This window comes from Choloepus didactylus, chromosome 17 (genome assembly GCF_015220235.1).
Source record: "Choloepus didactylus isolate mChoDid1 chromosome 17, mChoDid1.pri, whole genome shotgun sequence".
NCBI lineage: Eukaryota > Metazoa > Chordata > Mammalia > Pilosa > Megalonychidae > Choloepus > Choloepus didactylus.
The window spans coordinates 22,305,998-22,324,233 of NC_051323.1; the positions used below are offsets into that span (position 1 = coordinate 22,305,998).

Below are 18,236 nucleotides of genomic sequence, written 5' to 3' on the forward strand. Positions count from 1 at the left end.
TTTCAATCTTTTTGTTGCTGGGTCTAAGATGGGTCTGTTGTAAACAGCATATTGATGGTTCATATTTTTTAATCCATTCTGCCAATCTATATCTTTTAATAAGGGAGTTTAGTCCATTCACACTCAACATTATTACTGTGAAGGCAGTACTTAAAAACAGCCATCTTATCCTTTGGTTTTTATTTGTCAGATCTATTTCCCCCCCATCTCTATTTCCTTTAAGTTACCCTTACTAATACTCTTCAGTTCTGTGTCCTTCTCCAGGCTTCTCTCTCCTTTCTTTTTTTCTCAGCTGGCAGAGCTCCCTTTAGTATTTCTTGTAGGGCAGGTGTCTTGTTAACAAATTTTCTCAGCACTTGTTTGTGGGAATTTTAAGATCTCTCTCAATTTTGAAGGAGAGCTTTGCTGGATAAAGAATTCTTGGCTGGCAATTTTTCTCTTTCAGAATTTTAGATATGTCATACCACTGCCTTCTTGTCTTCATGGTGCCTGCTGAGTAGTCAGTACTTAAGTCTTACGCTGTTGTATGTGGTGGGTGAATTGCTCCTCCCTTGCTTCTTTCAGAACTTTCTCCTTCTCTTCAGCATTTGGCAGTCTGATTAGACTATGTCTTGGAGTAGGTTTATTTGGATTTATTCTATTTGGAGTTCGTTGGGCATCTTTGGTTTGCATATTCATGTCATTTAAGAAGGGTTGGGAAGTGTTCCCCAACAATGTCTTCAAATACTCTTCCTAGATCTTTACTCTTCTATTCACCTTCTGGAACAGTAATGATTCATATATTTGTGAGCTTCATGTTGTGAATCATTTCCCGGAGATCCATTTCAAATTTTTCCATTTTTTTTTCACTATTCGTTCTTTTTTGCTTTCACATTCCATCGTCCTGTCCTTGAGTTCACTAATTCGTTCCTCTAGTCTTCAAACCTGCTGTTATGTGTCTCAAGAATATTTTTAATTTGATGAACATTCTCATTTATTTCCATAAGATTTATTTACTCTTGCAAATTCTTCTTTATGCTCTTCTAGGGTCTTCTTTATGTGCTTTATATTCTGAGCCATGGCATTGATGTTTGTATGTACTTCTTTGATTAATTGCTCCAAGTTCTGTGTCTCCTCTGGCTTTTTAATTTGCACATCTGGATTATCCATATTTTCTGGTTTCTTCATATGCTTTATAATTTTCTGTTGTTTTTGGTCTCTTGGCATTTGCTTATCTTAATAGGGTTCTTTTAGGATATGCAGGATTATTTGAACATTTATCTATAACTTGGCAGAGCTACAGCTTGGTGGCGTGCACTTTCCCTGACCTACCAGCAGATAGCCCTCTTGAGCCACCTCTTACCCTCAATCCAGTTCTCCCCTAACTTCATCTAGGCACTGAGTGGGGGTCCAAACCATGTGGAAGTCCAATCAGTGCACCAATTTTCCATGTGCAATGGGGACTACAATTCCTGTGGGTGGAGGCCATGCTCTGTGCAGTTTGGTAGGGAGTCTGCTACTGAACACAGTGGCTCTGGCCATTCCTGGGGCTTCAGGTGGAGTACTCAAGGGCTGCAGAGCTATGCATCTCACCTTTCAGCTCAAATGCCCCACAGTCCCTCTCTGCTGGGCGCCCATGAGTCTCTGGGATTGGGGGAGGGCTTCCGGCACTTCTGTGCAGTGCCCTTGCCTCTAGGCTGTGCACACCACGGGCTTCCATGGAGGAAGAGTGGCCGCCATCACAAGGCCATCAAATCTTGAATTCCTTCAAGGAAACTCTCAGCTGTGGGGCTATGAAGGGTCATCTCCCCAGCCAACTGCCAACATGGCTGCATGGGGTATAGAAAGCTGCCCCCTTCCACACTCGTCTGCCTGCTCCAACTGCCAGTCCCTGGCACAGGGGCTCTTGGCCATGGGTCTGCAAAGAGTTATCACCCAAGCCAAGTGCTGAGGAGGGTGCCTGGGGCATGGAAGGCTGCTTCCCTCCACGCTTATCATCTGGCTCCAATTGCCTGTTTCCCAGGCTGAACACTCACTGGTCTTAAATGCAGTCTCTCGGCTTCTCCAAGTACACACTCACCATGGGCATATAAGTCCCTGCCCAGCCTGTGGAATGCCTGAACTGCTGTTCTGGAGTGCTTTCTGTCCTTCAGTGTTTTTCACAGAGCAGAATTTTGCTCTGTCTCTTCTAATCCGCCATCCTGTTTGTTTTTAAATCCAGTTCTGCCAAGGGAGAGAAACACTTATTCTGGTGGCTGGTGGAAGTGCTCATTGATAAAAGCTCCCTGGAGTGAATGAAATTTGTCATTTAATCACAAAAGAGTAGAAGAGGGCCTGGGATCAGGTCCCACAAAGCACCGACATTTAAGGGGTGGGCAGATGAAACCTGCAAAGGAGCCTGAGGAGTAACCAGAAATATAGCAGGAAAAATAGGCAGTTGTCGTGCCAGGGAAGACAAAACCCAAGCCTGTTAAAAGGAAGTAGTGATCATCAGCATCTGATGTTGCAGTGGTCATGAAAAGCAAGGACCTAGAAGGGTCCTTCAGGTTTGGCAACAGGGAGTTTGTGGGTGACCTCGACTAGAGCAGTTCCTTGGGAATGGTGGTTTGTGGTTTCTGTGGTTTGAAGAGTCAGAGTTGAAAAATGGAAGACCAAGAGTGTAGGCAACTCTTTAAAGCCATTTAGCTCTGAATGGAAGGAAAGAGAGAGTGGTAGCTCAGAGGAGACTTGGGACAAGGCAGGATTTTTCTTATGAGAAGGAATTCAAAAGAGAAGTTGAAGTTGAAGATCAGAAGATTATTCTCTAACCAGAGCCTGTTTTTGGATGGAAGAGGCACATTTTACAATTGATTTTAGTCTCAGAGAGTAAGAAACCTAAACTGAGATCTAGAATGTATCACTGAAGAGACAGGGGTTGGAAGCAAACAAGGGCCTTGGGAATGTAAACTGCACCCAGAAGAGTCTATCTCCTCCGTGTCCAGGCCACCCGCTCCACCCACCCCCTTAAGACTTCACTAGAAGCCATAAAAGCCTCCGGGGATATGTTGGGTGTGTGGCCTCAATAGCTCCAACAGCAGAGATTCTGTTTCAGGTCTAAGGTAAGGCCTGCATTTTTAACAGGTTCCTAGGTTTCAGGTGATGCTCTCACTATCCCAGTCCACATTTTGAGAACCAACGTCTTAGAGAAAGATAGATTCTGGAAGTGTAGTTAATGAACGTTTCTATCTTGCTCTGGAGACTGACCAATATTCGTGCTTATCAGCGAGGTGTAGAGCTGCAGGTTTGTCCTCTGTGCGGATTTGTCCAAGATGACCAAGTCGCGGGCCCACAGGAACCAGTCTAACCGAAGATTAAAACACGCAAGTCTACCTCAGCGCCATGGCAGTAGCGAAGGGAAGCAGCTCGCTGGAGGAAGGCGAGTCCCTTCAGAGGGGATGGCAGGGGAGCCTTTTGGGGCAGTCACTGAGGTGGGTCTGGAGGGCGGGCAACATCCCATAGAGGGGAATGGAACGGGTTTAGGGATGGAGAACAGCATCCCAAGCGCAGGACCAGCACAAGCATAGTACTTCGGTGGCAGGAAAAGGGAAGTACGGTTGCGTGCATCAGCGCTGAGTCCTCATGCCTTAGCGAGAGCGCCTGCTTCAGCATCGCAGGGATTTTATTCCCTTGCCCCCTTGTTCAGGCTTACGTAGTAGGTAGGCAATGGGTGGAAGCGGCTTCCCGCAGGCCCGCCCCACTCACCCGCGTCAGCGCGGCCCGCAGCCTGCAGGGTTCACGCTCCCCGGTGTCCGCCCCGCTCCCGGCCCGGCTGCGCCTGCGCTGGCCTTCCGAGTCTCGGCGAAGGCTAAGGCGACGCTTCTCACGCCTGCGCAGTCTCCGACTAAGATGGCGGCGGTAGCCCTGCGGTCTTGGGGAGCTGCGGCCGCTGCAGCTGGGCTGCGCCGGCGGTAGGTAACAAGCCCGTAGCCTCCGGATAGGGGTACCGACTGGCTTAGCCAGCAGAACGGTCGCCGCCTGCGGACTTTCTCTCATACGGGGCAGGGAAGTGCCTCAGACTGAAGCCTTGTGTCGGTCCCCGTCCCCGCAGTTGGGGTTTTGCCCGGAGGTGCGCGGCGGGTCGGTGAGGTAGCTCGGCGCCTCCTGTTGGAGTGGTCTCAGCTGGAGCGCGGGCCTGAGTCTTGGCAGCGAGGAAGCGCTCAGAGACCGGCGCTAGAGACAGAACGAAACAGCTGTCTTTAAATCCTGTGTCCCTCCTTTTTCGCTATGTGCATTCCCTCTTCTGTCTTTTGAACACATTTCGTATGTCTACAAAACGAAAGAGAATAGCATGTCCCATTTCTTCCATTTTTCCAGTGAGGCCCTGAAAGGAGACTTGACTTAAGGTCAGGCAGCTAAGTGATGGAACCAGATGAGAATCCAGATACCTAGATTTCCTCCACTTAGGCCAGCTTCATTCTCTTCTTAACAATTCCTTGCAGAGCCATTTGAGTTTGACCCCAGTGTCATCTGCTAACATTGATTAGGTGGAAGGCTCTGAGGACTTACTTAGGTGTCCTGCCCTAATTTTGCTTTCTGAACAAAGAGAAAAAGACCTAACAGACATTTTGGCATTAGGTATTAGGAGTTTTAATGCTGCTGATATTATGAAAGTTTAAATACATTTCCTTAAAAAAATTAAGTTTATAAAAGTTTTTTTTTTGTCCGTCACTTCCTGTCTCCCTCTCATAGGTTTTGAATAATTTAATTTACTCATACATTTGTTTTACTTTAAATCCACCTATGTCAGAATATTTATCCATTCTGCTGCCTTATTTCCTTTTCCTGAACTGAAGGGACTAAAATACTGTCTTCCAGTGTATGTTCAAATTCCAGAATAGTCACAACAAGACGACAAGAGTTAGGAAATGAACTATAGGTAAAGGTGTTCTTACCCCAAACCTTGAATTTCATTTATTCAATGAGTAATTAAGTATTGGGCATGTATTACATAATAAGAGTAGTAGCTAATATTCATGGAGCACTTATTACATGGCCTGGCACTGTTTTAAGCACTTTGCATGGATTTTCTTGACCCATCTTTACCCTGATATTTATGATAGCAATGAATATTACCTTACTTTTGGAATGAGGAACTGAGGCCATTGTGCTAGCTGCTGGGGACAGAAATGAGGACATTCCCTCCCTTTGATGAATTCCCAGTCTAGTAAGAAAAGATTCATTGCAAATAATGACAAAGTCTTGAGAGTTATAATAGAGTCAAGTGATTGAAAAAGGTGACAGAACTTTTCATGACCAATTCTGTTTGGAGCCAATGTGGGGAGTGGTAGTCAGGGCCTCCCAGATTCCTTGATTCCCTATTCAGGGTTGTTTCCACTTTGTAACTAATGCTTGCTTTGTTCTACTGAATCCTCAGTACCAGACCTTTAATCTCTCCTGTAGTATCTGAGAAACTCTCTGGGTTACACACACATTAGCCCAATTAAAGTAGTATTTTGTTCATAAATAGCATTTAAAGATTATTGAAGGAAGGGAAAATTGTAAGGCAATCTTTATTCTAGTTAATTGGTGTTCATTCTTGCTTCATGACAACCAGAATATCAGTTTTGTAAGAAAAAATAATGATACAGCTTCTGTCCTTTTTTCCTTCCTAAGATGGCAAATAATCAGAAAAAAGAAAAAAAGAATGATTATATAGATGATCACAAAGGTGACTCCTGTGCTTAAAATTCTTCAGTGATTCCTGTAAAATGACAATTGTAATGGATAGCAATAATACTGTTTACATTTTATTGTGGTAGCATATGTACAACACAGAATTTCCCATTTTAACCACTTTCATGTGTACAGTTCAGTGATATTAATTACATTCACAATATTGTACTGCCATTACCACCATCCATTATCAAAATTTACAGAAACCCTGTACCCATTAAGCAGTAACTCCCCATACCTGCCGCCCCCCCCACAAACTTGATACCCTGTAATCTACCTAGGTATTTCACAAGAGTGAAATCATACAATATCTCTCCTTTTGTGTCTGTATTATTTCACTCAACATAATGTCTTTAAGGTTCAACCATGTTGTAGTGTGTATCAACTTCATTCCTTTTTATGGCTGAATAATAGATAACAATAGTATTTTAAGTGAAGTGGATTTTAAAGTAAATTATATCAGTTCTCTATAGTTTTTTGCCGTTAAAGTCTCTTTTTATTTCCTTTTCCAATAATATTTGTTTTTCCTTTCCATCTTTGTTTTTAATTTGTTGAAGCCATGTAAAGGTAGTCGGTCAAAAAATCTCAATCAGCGCAAAATAACCAAAGTTACAACACTGGGTTAATATGTTTTACCCAAAAAGTATATATATATTTACCTTCTTTAACAGTTTGGAGAATAATACACTTTCTTTTAGACTTTTAGAAGTAATGAAACACCTTTCCAAATAGTCGATATAGGTTATGTCTAGAGTGGGAAACGTGGTGGGGACAGAAAAGGAGAGAGACTTTTCACTGAATACGCTTTTGTTTCTTTTGAATTTTGAACCAGGGAGTCTGTTACCTAGTTTAAAAAATTTTTAAAGAAGAAAAAAAACTTGGGTTATAAATCACTAATTTAGATGCATTTCTGTTTCTTACACCCAGATGCTAATGCTATCCTGTGTCTATCCAGTTGCTGAGAATATGAGTTTCCATTTTAGTTTTACCTGTTTTTGAATTGTTTGTAGATATTTCCTGCCTCAGTAAGAGGAAATAATGTGGATGGGAAATGAAAACTCAGCTCTGTAATTATTTTCATTGTGGTTATGTTTCAATTTTACTTGTGTCTTTTTTTACATTTGAGAAGTAGAAACTTAGTTTAAAAGACTAGATCTCTTTAAATGACCTTATTTGTTTTTAAATGTAGATTCTGTCATGTAAAGATGAATCCACACACCATTAAGAAACAGTCTTTGCATCAATTTGTACAAAGATCACTTTTCCTTCTACCTGCAACTTTATATAACACAGGTAAAATTTAACTTCTTTTTAGAACAAAGTGTGTTTTAGAAGCTAATGGAATTGTGCTAGAATGTTGTGGGGTGTAAAGAATGAAAATTTGTAAATTTTCAATTCATAAGCCTGTAAATAGAACATAGCATTTTGAATGTGGTTTTTCTTTTTTTGTCAAATTTAATCACCATGGTTTTGTTGATGTTACATGTTTTGGTATACAAGATTTTTTTTAATGTTGGAAATAGTTATGAAGACAGGATTTGAAAGTCAACTGTGACTACCATCATGTGGTTAGGGAAGTTCGGAGGGAGTGTGTGTATGTGTATGTGTGTGTAAATGTATACCTGTATGTCCTTAAGGATCTGTAAGACTGTGGATTCAGCTTGTGGCCCATCCTCCTTTCCATCACTACCTTGAACAGCTCTCGGTGGCCATACGCTAGAAGGCAGTAGACTATGGCTGAAGGCATGAGCTGGATCAGGGTAGAGACCTTACTTCTCCTGTAAAAGAGCAAGAACAGGAGTGCTTGCTGGCTGGCTTGCCTGTCTCCTTGAATCACAGAATAGTTTAGGCATAAATATTGAGTAACTTAGCAGACTGAAACCACTTTAATTGGTCTTTTAAATTTTGTAGGATGGTCATCTTTTCAAATTGGAAACTCACTGGTTTTAGTTTTGATATTGACTTTAAGCACCATTAATCCATATTTTTGGAGAGCTTATTCCTACCCATTAGGTACTTATTAGTACCAACTATAGTAGGAAAAAATATTTTAGATCAGTCTCTATTTTGTTGTAATCCTCATAACATATTCAGTAGTAGCTTTAGAAAGATGATGGACCTGGGAGTTATTTTTGAAATACCTGATTAAATTCAACTTAAACTATAATGCATGACTTTGTTAAATACCTATTCAGATTCATCTTTTGAAATAGCTTTGTTCATTGTCAAAAGAAAAACTTTATGTGGGGATTGTTAATGTCGTATTTTCATTATTTCTATTTCAGAGAGTATGTATAGATTATACTCCCTTAAATGATTATTTCCATTTACAGTTTTAACCTTTCAGTATTTCTAAAAATGTTTGTTTCTGTAGCTGTACTTCTATTCAAATAGATTGAGTAGAATAAAGCCAGATTTAATTCTTCAAATGTTGATAGAATGTCTATATGTGCAGAGTTGACTTACCAATAAATTGTTAAGAAAAGCTACAAGAAATATCGGTTCAGACCCAGGGTTAAAAGAATGTAGGTGTCTTAATATTCATAGAAAGTTGTGGAAGCCCTTCCTTTAATGTTTCATCTGAAAAACCTTTCTCTTATAGTAGTTTTCAGAGGAATTTATTGGTTGGAGGTTAAAATATTTTAAGTCAAGTGCTTGGACATGGAAGTTATCATTCTAAAATTTTTCTCTTTTATGGTTTGCCTGGTCACCAAGTTATCAACAGATATCTTTGTAGGACTGTGACATAGCAAATGTATACTAGTTTAGTTTCAGTTTCCACTTTATTGATGAAAAACGGTTCAACTTCATTTAGCTGGAACTGCGTGGTGAGGTGCAAAAACAACTCTCAGCTGTCAAATTAGAATCTTCTCCATTATAGACGAGAAAAGCACTGCTATACCAAGCTTATGTTATGCCATATTTGTTCCCTTTCAAGTTTAAAATAAAACTGATGCTTTGATATTTTACTGTCTCTCCTAAAATATGTGGTATGAGGATTATGACAGGATGGGAAGACTGAGCCTAAATATATTTTCCTATTATGCTTGCATTAATTGATAAGGAGCAGCAGTAAGCAGAGTAGTTAACAGAGACAGCGTTCGAAAATTGGCCAGTCTCAATTCATGGCTCTGTCACTTACTAGCTGAGTGACCTTAAGCTTTAGTTTGTTCATTTATAAAATGGAATACAGACAGTACTTCCTTGGGAGGATGTAAGGGTTAATTCATGTAATGTGTGTAAAATGCCTAGTACCCGCCCAGCACGTGATATGTGTTTGATAAATTTTAGTTATTATTATATACTATTGTCAACCTATTTAAATATATTGCTCTAAGATGTGAAATTTTTTTTATTCCGAAGATTTATTTTCATAATAAATAATCAGGATGTTAATAGTTTTAAAACTATTAAAACCCCAGTTCTATCTTTTTGCCCTACAAGTTGTTGTAATAGCAAGGTGAGAAATTAAAAATTCATTTCTCTTATTGCTTTAATGAATTCATTCTTAATGTAATCATGGCCTTAGAGAAAACATACAAGAAAAGAACTTATAAAAATATTTTCAAAATATTCAAGAAAATACTTTGCATAGATTACCACTTATATATGATATTTTATAATTAACTAATGCTATACCTTTGGGCAAGTTAATTAACACCTCTAAGCCTCAGTTTCTTCATTTGTAAAATGGAGGTAATAATATTATAGGGTTGTTAAAGGCATAAATACTTTTAAAGCACTTGACCCTGTAACTGGCATGTACTAAGCAAATAATAAATATTAGCCATCAGTAATAGTAGTAAAATAAATTGTAAGATAAATTGCTAATTTTACTTTATGATCTTTAAAACAATGGTGGAACTTTAAAGGGTAGAGAATGTAACATTTTACTGTGTTACTGTTACTATTACAGTGGAGATGATTTATGATTTTGATAGTCATTGAAGACTCTTGAATTATGATGTACCTTCCTACTTAAGTGGAAGAAATTGCTGGAATCTGTTGAGTAAGAAAACTATCTAAATTTAAGTAGAGTATTAATATAAAATTTTATGTAGTTATCCTAAATATATTGATATATTTCCTTCTTGTCTTTTAAAATTCTTATTTTATCAACATGGGTAATAAAGCCTTATTTACTTTTTTTCTAATTTTTCTTCTTCTGGGTCTCTGAAAATGAGCACTTCATAGTTCATAAGCTTGTTAAGTACTATTTTTTCAAGAATGACTTACTTTCTTCTTTTTTCTCTTTTAGTGAGATACATGTTCATCCAAACACAAGATACCCCAAATCCCAACAGTTTAAAGTTTATTCCAGGAAAACCAGTTCTTGAGACAAGGACCATGGATTTTCCCACACCAGCTGCAGCATTTTGTTCCCCTCTGGCTAGGTATATTACTGTTTTTCATTTGCTTTTATAAGAAACATAAATAACTGATTTGGGGGGTTAAGATATCCTTATTTAACTTTTGCATTTTGTGTGTACTGAATTTTTTTCAGTGTGGAAAATATTTTTTTTTCAGGTAAGAGATAAAGAAAAATAAGAATTGATATTAGGAAACCTTTCTCCTAAAGAGTGATGCACTTGAGAGATCTGTAGTATAAATAAATAAAAATTTATGTTTTTACTTAATGAAAAAAAATCCATTACAATGAAAATCATGGTAAACTTCTATTCCAGGTCTTTAAAACTTGTTATTTTTTAGAAGCAATGAAAACTTAACTCGTTTTATTCTTCAGGTAGCTGAATATCTAGATGTTTCAAGGAATAGTTTCTAAAATATTCCACTAAAGAACTATAAATGATAATAGTTATTATGATAGTTATATAGCATGATTTCTTAAAGCTGTTCAATGGAGACAGTTTTTACATTTATAGATAAAGACATGTTGAATATATGTCAGAGATGAGAAAGCATAAAAGATGAAGTTGTTGGACTGAACTTCTTTTTAACTGATAGCTAGTGAAATTATTTAAAAAAAGAAATTTTAGAGTCAGCATCAATTGAGATTTTTGGTAACCTAGGCCCGATACTCATTGCCAAGGGTATTTGGAAAATATAGCATAGATAAATACTTCAAAATATTTCAGCCATTTTATATGTCTTATTTAGAGGAACCAGACATATGCTAAGTTCAGGAATAGTTTTTAAAATTTCTAATTAATAAAAGTACGTTTCCTTTGACCTAAATATGCCATCTCTCAGAATATACCTTAGAGCAGCGTTTTTCAAAGTTTTTGGTATAAGCTTTTTGTTAACAGTAAGAAATATTTTATATCACAATCCTGTAAACACATAAATACGTGTATTCATTGTTATATGTTGTTTGATGAAACAATTTTAACCCATACATTGTTTAATACAGTCTGATATTTCCCTTCTTCTTCTCTTCTTTTTATTCTATTCTATTCTGATTTGTTTCATTAAATAAAATTCTGGGCACTACATGTCTTAGTTTGCTAGGGCTGCTGTTACATAAGTACCACAGACCAGTTGGTTTAAATGACAGAAATTTATTGTTTCACTGTTTTAATTGTTAAAAGTCTGAAATCAAAGTGTCCACAGGGCCATGCTTCCTCTTAAAGGGAAGAATCCATTCCATCCCTGTCCCTTGCTTTGGTAGGTGGCCGGCAATCCATGTGTTCTTGGCTTGTGCTGCCACATTCAGTCTCTGCCTCTATCACATGGTTGCCTCCCTCTCTGTCTCTTGGTCTGTATCCAAATTTCTTTTCCTTATGAAGACATCAGTCATTGGATTAGGGCCCTCTCTGATCCAGTTTGACCTTATCTTAACTAATAACATATTCAGACATGCTATTTTATGATAGATTCACATCCATAGGACCAGGGGTTAGAACTTAAGCATGTCTTTTTGGGGGACACAATTCAATATATAACACTACACAATTGAGTTCAAAACTTACTAGTGGATTTGAAAACACTGCCTTAGAGAATACCCACTCATATAATAAGGTGTGTGGAAACAACCTAAATAGTCACCAATAGTAAGAGTTAAATACCAACTGTTCATCAGAAGATGAATTGACAAACAAAATGCGGTTGTATACATACAATGGAATATTATTTGGCTATAAAAAAGAAATGAAATTATGTTTCATGATGCAACATGGAGTGAAATAAGCCAGAAACAAAAGGAAAGTATTCTATGATGCTATTTATTTGAAATACCAGTAATAAACAAATTCATAGAGATAAAGAAGATTTCAGATTCCTAGGGGTGGAGGGGATGAAGAGTTATTGCTTAACTTTTTGGGGTGTTGAAAAGTTTTGGTCATAGATGTTAGTGATGGTAGCACAACACTGTGAGTAAAATTAATACCACTGAGATTATTGTATACTTGAAAGTTGGTTAAAATGGGAAATTTTATATTGTATTTGTTGCCACAATAAGAATTAAAAAGAAACAAAGAGTTAAACTGTCCTTCCATAGACTGTAAATTAAAAAAAAAAGAATAATGTCCCATATTTACTATCATGCAAAGATCTCTAAGACATGCTTTTACGTGAAGAAGGTAAGTTGCAGAATAGTGCGTACAGCAAGATGTAATGTATATAAAACAAAAAACGCAGTAGTCTTTTGGACCAAGCTGGTGGCATAAGATGCTCCAGGGCACCATGGCCCCATAGAATCTTTGAACAACTAGCAAAAACTGACAGAGCCATCTTCCTTAACTCCGGGAAACAGTTAAAGGATTGTGGTGACTGAGCTAGTGCCAAATCAAGAAAACGCTGCTTTAAAAAGAATAGGAGAAGCTTGTGATACCCGTGCTGGCCTTTCCCCCACCTCCTCCCTGGCGTGGTGTGGAGGCAGCCTGTGCTCCTGTTGTGGTCCCTGGCCCTGTTCTGGAGGTGCCAATTTGTCGGTGCCAGTTAATTGTATGGCATCCTGAAAGACTGAACCAGGAAACTGTCTCTGTCTCATCCACACAGAACTTACCTGGCAGACAGAAATAGCTTGCTGACCGCAAAAGCAGGGGAAGAATCAATTAAGTCAAAGGAGCCTCGGGCAGAGGATTACCTGCTTCAAGTCATGCAATAGAGCATCAAGGAGTGGGAGAAAGTCTATTTCATAGGGAGTAAAGAGATAACTGAATTCATGGAAGACAGGACCCTGCACTTTGCAATCACCTTGGGCTGATTTTCTTGGCAGGAGGCTAAACTTTGAAGGAGACCACTAGCCAAAGTAGAGCCACTTTGTAAGAATGTAAATGGTGGTTATTTTGCTTTGGTTTGTTTGTTTTTGTTACCTGGAACTTAAAGAAATCTGTCATATCACTAGCTAGATACAAATTTAAGGAACAGACAGCTCAGGTTAACACTTTAAATTATTAAAATGGATTTTTATTAAAATTATTAAAATAGATTATAAGACTAACCAAAAAAAACCAGGAAATGATGACCCATCCAAAGGAACAAGATAAAAATACAGGAACCATCAGTGAAGACAGGACTTGGAACATACCAGAAATATGTGATATTTTAAATATGCTCAAGGAGATAAAACAGAAGAATAAAGGGTATTGGGAAACCAATGAGTAAAAAATATGAGGATTCCAAAGAGATAGGAACTTGTAAAAGGAACTGAACATAAATACTAGAGTTGAAGATTACAGTAACTGAAATGAAAAATTCCATACAAGGTTTCAACAACAGATTGCAGGTGGCAGAAGTAAAAATCAGTGAACTCTAAGACAAGACAATTGAAATGATTCGGGCTAAGGAGTAGAAAGAATGAAAAATAGTGAGCAAGCCTCAGAGACCTGTGGGACACCATCAGGTGTACCAATATGTGTGCTGTGGGAGTCCCAGAAGGAGAACACAGAAAGGGACAGAGAGAATATTCTTAAGAAATAATGGCTGTGTTATATTTCACAATAAGGAAATAACTGAAACTATGGTACTATAACGCATAACATTTTTGGAAATTTCCTATATAATTACTTGTTCAATTGTACTTTGAAAGTTATTACCTTTTTGTGTATATGTTGTATTTCACAATAAGGAAATAACAGAAGCTGTGGAACTGTAACCCATAACATTCTTTGAAATTTGCTTTCTGACTACCCGCTAAAACCCGCTAAATTAAACTTGGAAAATTATCATTTCTATGTATATATGTTATATTCCACAATAAAAAAAATGTGATAAAAAAGAAATATCTTCTTGACCAAAAGAGGGTTGTGAAATGAAATGAAATAAGTTTCAGTGGCTGAGAGATTCCAGAAAGAGCCGAGAGGTCACTCTGGTGGGCACTCTTACGTGCAATGTAGATAACCCTTTTTAGGTTCTAGTGAATTGGAATAGCTAGCAGTAAATACCTGAAACTATCAAACTACAACCCAGAACCCTTGAATCTTGAAGATGATTGTATAAAAATGTAGCTTATGAGGGGTGACAATGTGATTGGGAAAGCCATGTGGATCACACCCTCCTTTGTCCAGTGTATGGATGGATGAGTAGAAAAATGGGGGGGGGAAGCACCCAGTGTTCTTTTATACTTTAATTGTTTTTTTTCACCTTAATTTTTGTTCTTATTACTTTTGTGTGTGTGGTAATGAAAATGTTCAAAAATTAATTTTGGTGATGGACACACAACTATATTGGTGGTACTGTGAACAATTGATTGTACACTTTGTATGACTGCATGGTATGTGAATATATCGCAATAAAATTGAATTATTAAAGAAAAAAGAAATGGCTAAAAACCTCTCATATTTAACAAAAGACATGAATATACATATCCAAAATGATCTGAGAACTCCAGTCAGCATGAACCCAAATTGATGCATGCCACACCATGTTATAATCAAACTGTTGAATGCCAGAGATAGAGAAAATTCTGAAAATCACAAGAGAGAAGCAAATGTTACATACCAGTGCCTCAATGAGATTAACTGCCGACTTCTCATCAGAAACCATGGAAGCAAAAAGGCAGTGGAAAGATATATTTAAAGTGCTGAAAGCCAAAAATTGCCAACCAAGAATTCCGTATCCAGCAAAACCATTTTTGGAAAATGAGGGAGAGATTAAGACATTTCCAGATAAACAAAAGCTTAGGAACATCATCACCACTAACCTACAAGAAATGCTACAGGGAGTTCTGCAGGTTGAAAGGAAAGGATTCTAGACAATTGACTGAAGTCACGTGAAGAAATAAAGATCTCTGATAAAGATAATGACATGAGTAAATATAAATACCAGTAGTATTCTATTTTTCAATTATAACTCCACTTTTTAATTCCTACAGGATCTAATGGCAAATGCAGAAAAAGTAATGATAAATCAATGGTTTTGAACTCATAATGTATAAATATGTAATTTGTGACACAAACTACATAAAGATGGGAGGATAGAAGGGTATAGGAATACAATGTGTATATACTGTTGAAGTTAAGTTGGTATCAAAGCAAACAAGATTGTTGTAGATTTAGGATGTTAAATTTAAGCCCTGTGGTAACCACAAAGAAGATACCAGAGAATATGCAAATTTACAAAGAAATTAGAGTACAGTCTACCAGGGGTGGGGAGCAGGGCAATTAGGATTTAGTAAAAAAAATTTGTGTAGGGTTTCTATTTGAGTGAAGGGAAAATTGTAATAATAGATGGTGATGACGGTACTGCAACTTTGTGAATGTGATTAATCCCACTGAATGGTATGTTGGGAGGAGTTGGGATGGGAAGATTTATCTTGTGTATGTTTCTACAGTTAAAAAAAAAAAGATAAAGAGATAACATTTAAATGCAGTACATGATACTGGATGGTAACTAAGAATAGGGAATAAAAGGCGCAAAAGGACATTTTTGAAACAAGAAAAAATTGGAATGTGAATATGTAAGCTTTATATCAACTTTAAATTTCTTGAACTTGATAATTGCACTTAAGGTGATTACATAAGTGAATATCCTTGTTTGTAGGAAATGTGCATGGAAGTATTATGTGTTGAAGGAGGATGATGTGTGCTCTGTATTCTAAGATCTTCAGAAGTTAGATTGCAAATAAGGGAGGGAGGGAGGGAGGGAGTTGCAGCAAAGGTGGCAAAATATTAAAATTTGTGGATCCTGGATATCTGAAGAGGTGGAGGTATGTTGGAGTTCTCTGAATGGGATTTGTTTTATTTTTGCAACTGTCCTGTAAGTTTGAAATTATTTCAAAATAAAAAGTTTAGAAAAATACCAGAATACAATACTACTTCACCCATTAGGTTGGCTGTTACAAAAAACGGAATATAATAAGTTGACAAGGATGCGGAAGAATAGGAACTTCCATATTGTTGTGGCATAGTAAAATGTTGCACCCACTGTGGAAATCAGTTTGACAGTTCCTCAAAGTTGAAAACAGAATTATATGACCCGATATTCCCACTTCTTGGTGTATACCCCTAAGAATTGAAAGTAGGGAATTGCACAGATGTACTCCAATATTTAGAAAAGCATTATTCACAATAGCCACATTGGAAGAATCCGAAGTGTCCACCAACAGATGATTCGATAAACAAAATATTGGAATATCCACACAATGGAATATTATTCCGCTGTAAAAAGGAATGAAGTTCCAAGGCATGCTACAACATGAATTAACCTTGAAGACATCATGTTGACTGAAGTAAGCCAGATACAAAAAGACAAATATTGTATGATCTCAGATACATGAAACATCTAGAAGAAGCAAATTTCATAGAGACAGTTGATTTTAGATTAATAGGGGCTGTGCATGGGGAGAGGGAGTTATTACTTAATGTGTACAGTGTTTCTGTTTTGAGGTGATGAAAAAGTTGGAGTAACAGATACTGGTGATGGTAGCACAATATTGAGAATGTAATCAATACTGAATTATACACTTACAAGTGGTTAAAATGAGACATTTTGGGTTGTATATATGTTAGTACAATATAAAATTAAAAAAATGAGTAGCATGATTATGGGATGGAAGAATCTGGTCTTTTAGTTATTCAAGTGGGGATATGATGGTAACTCTCATGAAGCCATTTGAAGTTTAATAGTCATAGTGTCCAACTCAACGGGGTAACAGTCTTTGTCCTCTGAACAAGTCAGACTACATTTGGAATATTGTTTTGTTCTTAGTATTGTACCGGCATACCTTATTTTATTGTGCTTCACTTTATTGCGCTTCACAGATATTGCCTTTTTTACAAATTGAAGGTTGTGGCAATCCTGCACCAAGCAAGTTTATTGGTGCCATTTTCCCAACATGTGCTCACTTCATGTCTTTGTGTCACATTTTAATTAAGGTATGTACATTGTTGTGTTTTTTTTTTAAAATTCAGTTTTATTGAGATACATTCACATACCATACAGTCATCCATGGTGTACGATCACCTGCTCACAGTACCATCATATAGTTGTGCATTCATCACCCCAATCTATTTTTGAACATTTTCCTTACACCAGAAAGAATCAAAATAAGAATAAAGAGTAAAAGTAAAAAAGAACACCCAAATCATACCCCCCATCCCACCCTATTTTTCATTTAGTTTTTGTTCCCATTTTTCTACTTATCCTTCCATACACTGGATAAAGGGAGTGTGACCCACAAAGTTTTCACAATCACACTGTCATGCCTCGTAATCTACATTGTTATACAATCATCTTCAAGAGTCAAGGTTACTGGGTTGGAGTTTGGTAGTTTCAGGTATTTACTTCTAGCTATTCCAATACATTAAAACCTAGAAAGTGTTACCTGTATAGTGCATAAGAGTGTCCACTAGAGTGACCTCTCGACTCCGTTTGAAATCTCTCAGCTGCTGAAACTTTATATAGTTTCATTTTGCATCCCCCTGTTGGTCAAGATGTTCTCAGTCACACGATGCCGGGTCCAAATTCATCCCTGGGTGTCATATCCTGCGTCACAATGAGATTTACGCTCCTAGGAGTCAGGTCCCACATGGAGGGGAGGGCAGTGAGATCATCTGCCAAGGTGGCTTAGTTAGAGAGGAGCAACAAAGATGTCCTTGGGAAGACTCTTAGGCACAATTATAAGCAGGTTTAGCCTCTCCTTTGAATAACAAGCTTCATAGGGCCAAGCCCCAAGACAGAGGGCTCAGCATGGCAAGGCATCAGTCCCCAATGTTTGTGAGAACATCAGCAGCAATCCAGATGAAGAAGTCCAGCACCTCTGCATCCTCCCCCAGCTCCTCAGGGGGGCCCCGAATATATATTTTTATTCTCCGCCCAAAGTACTTTGGGATGTGTTGCTATTTCACCTATACAGACCTACCGTATCTCACTTCCTATTCAAAGTTCCATCTAATTGTGGTGTTTGAACAAACTGACTGTAGAAGTTATATTGTTTAGAATGTACATTGTTTTTTTAGACATACTATTTATTGCACACTTAATAGACTACTGGATAATGTAAACATAACTTTTATATATACTGGGAAACCAAAATATTCGTGTGACTTGCTTTGTTGTGATACTGGCTTTATTGTGGTGGTCTGGAGCAGAGTCTGTAATATCTCCAAGGTATGCCTGTATTTTATTTTTGACATTGACAAATT

The 18,236-nt window shown here is 37.7% G+C and overlaps 1 protein-coding gene across 4 annotated transcripts in view; it reads left to right on the top strand.

Annotated features, from left to right (window-relative positions):
• The first annotated feature begins 3,796 nt into the window (after window positions 1–3,796).
• The window catches only part of NFU1 (NFU1 iron-sulfur cluster scaffold), a 39,235-nt gene continuing 24,795 nt past the window's right edge, over window positions 3,797–18,236 (top strand). For 2 of the 4 annotated variants that reach the window (XM_037807210.1, XM_037807209.1), the window contains exons 1-3: window positions 3,797–3,926; window positions 6,881–6,984; window positions 9,950–10,085. In XM_037807210.1, the coding sequence (XP_037663138.1) occupies window positions 3,865–3,926; window positions 6,881–6,984; window positions 9,950–10,085 (302 nt within the window). In that variant the 5' untranslated portion in view covers window positions 3,797–3,864. Of the gene's footprint in view, window positions 3,927–6,877; window positions 6,985–9,607; window positions 9,701–9,949; window positions 10,086–16,853; window positions 16,968–18,236 lie in introns of those variants that run through there. The other 2 variants (XM_037807212.1, XM_037807211.1) reach the window with 2 other exon arrangements.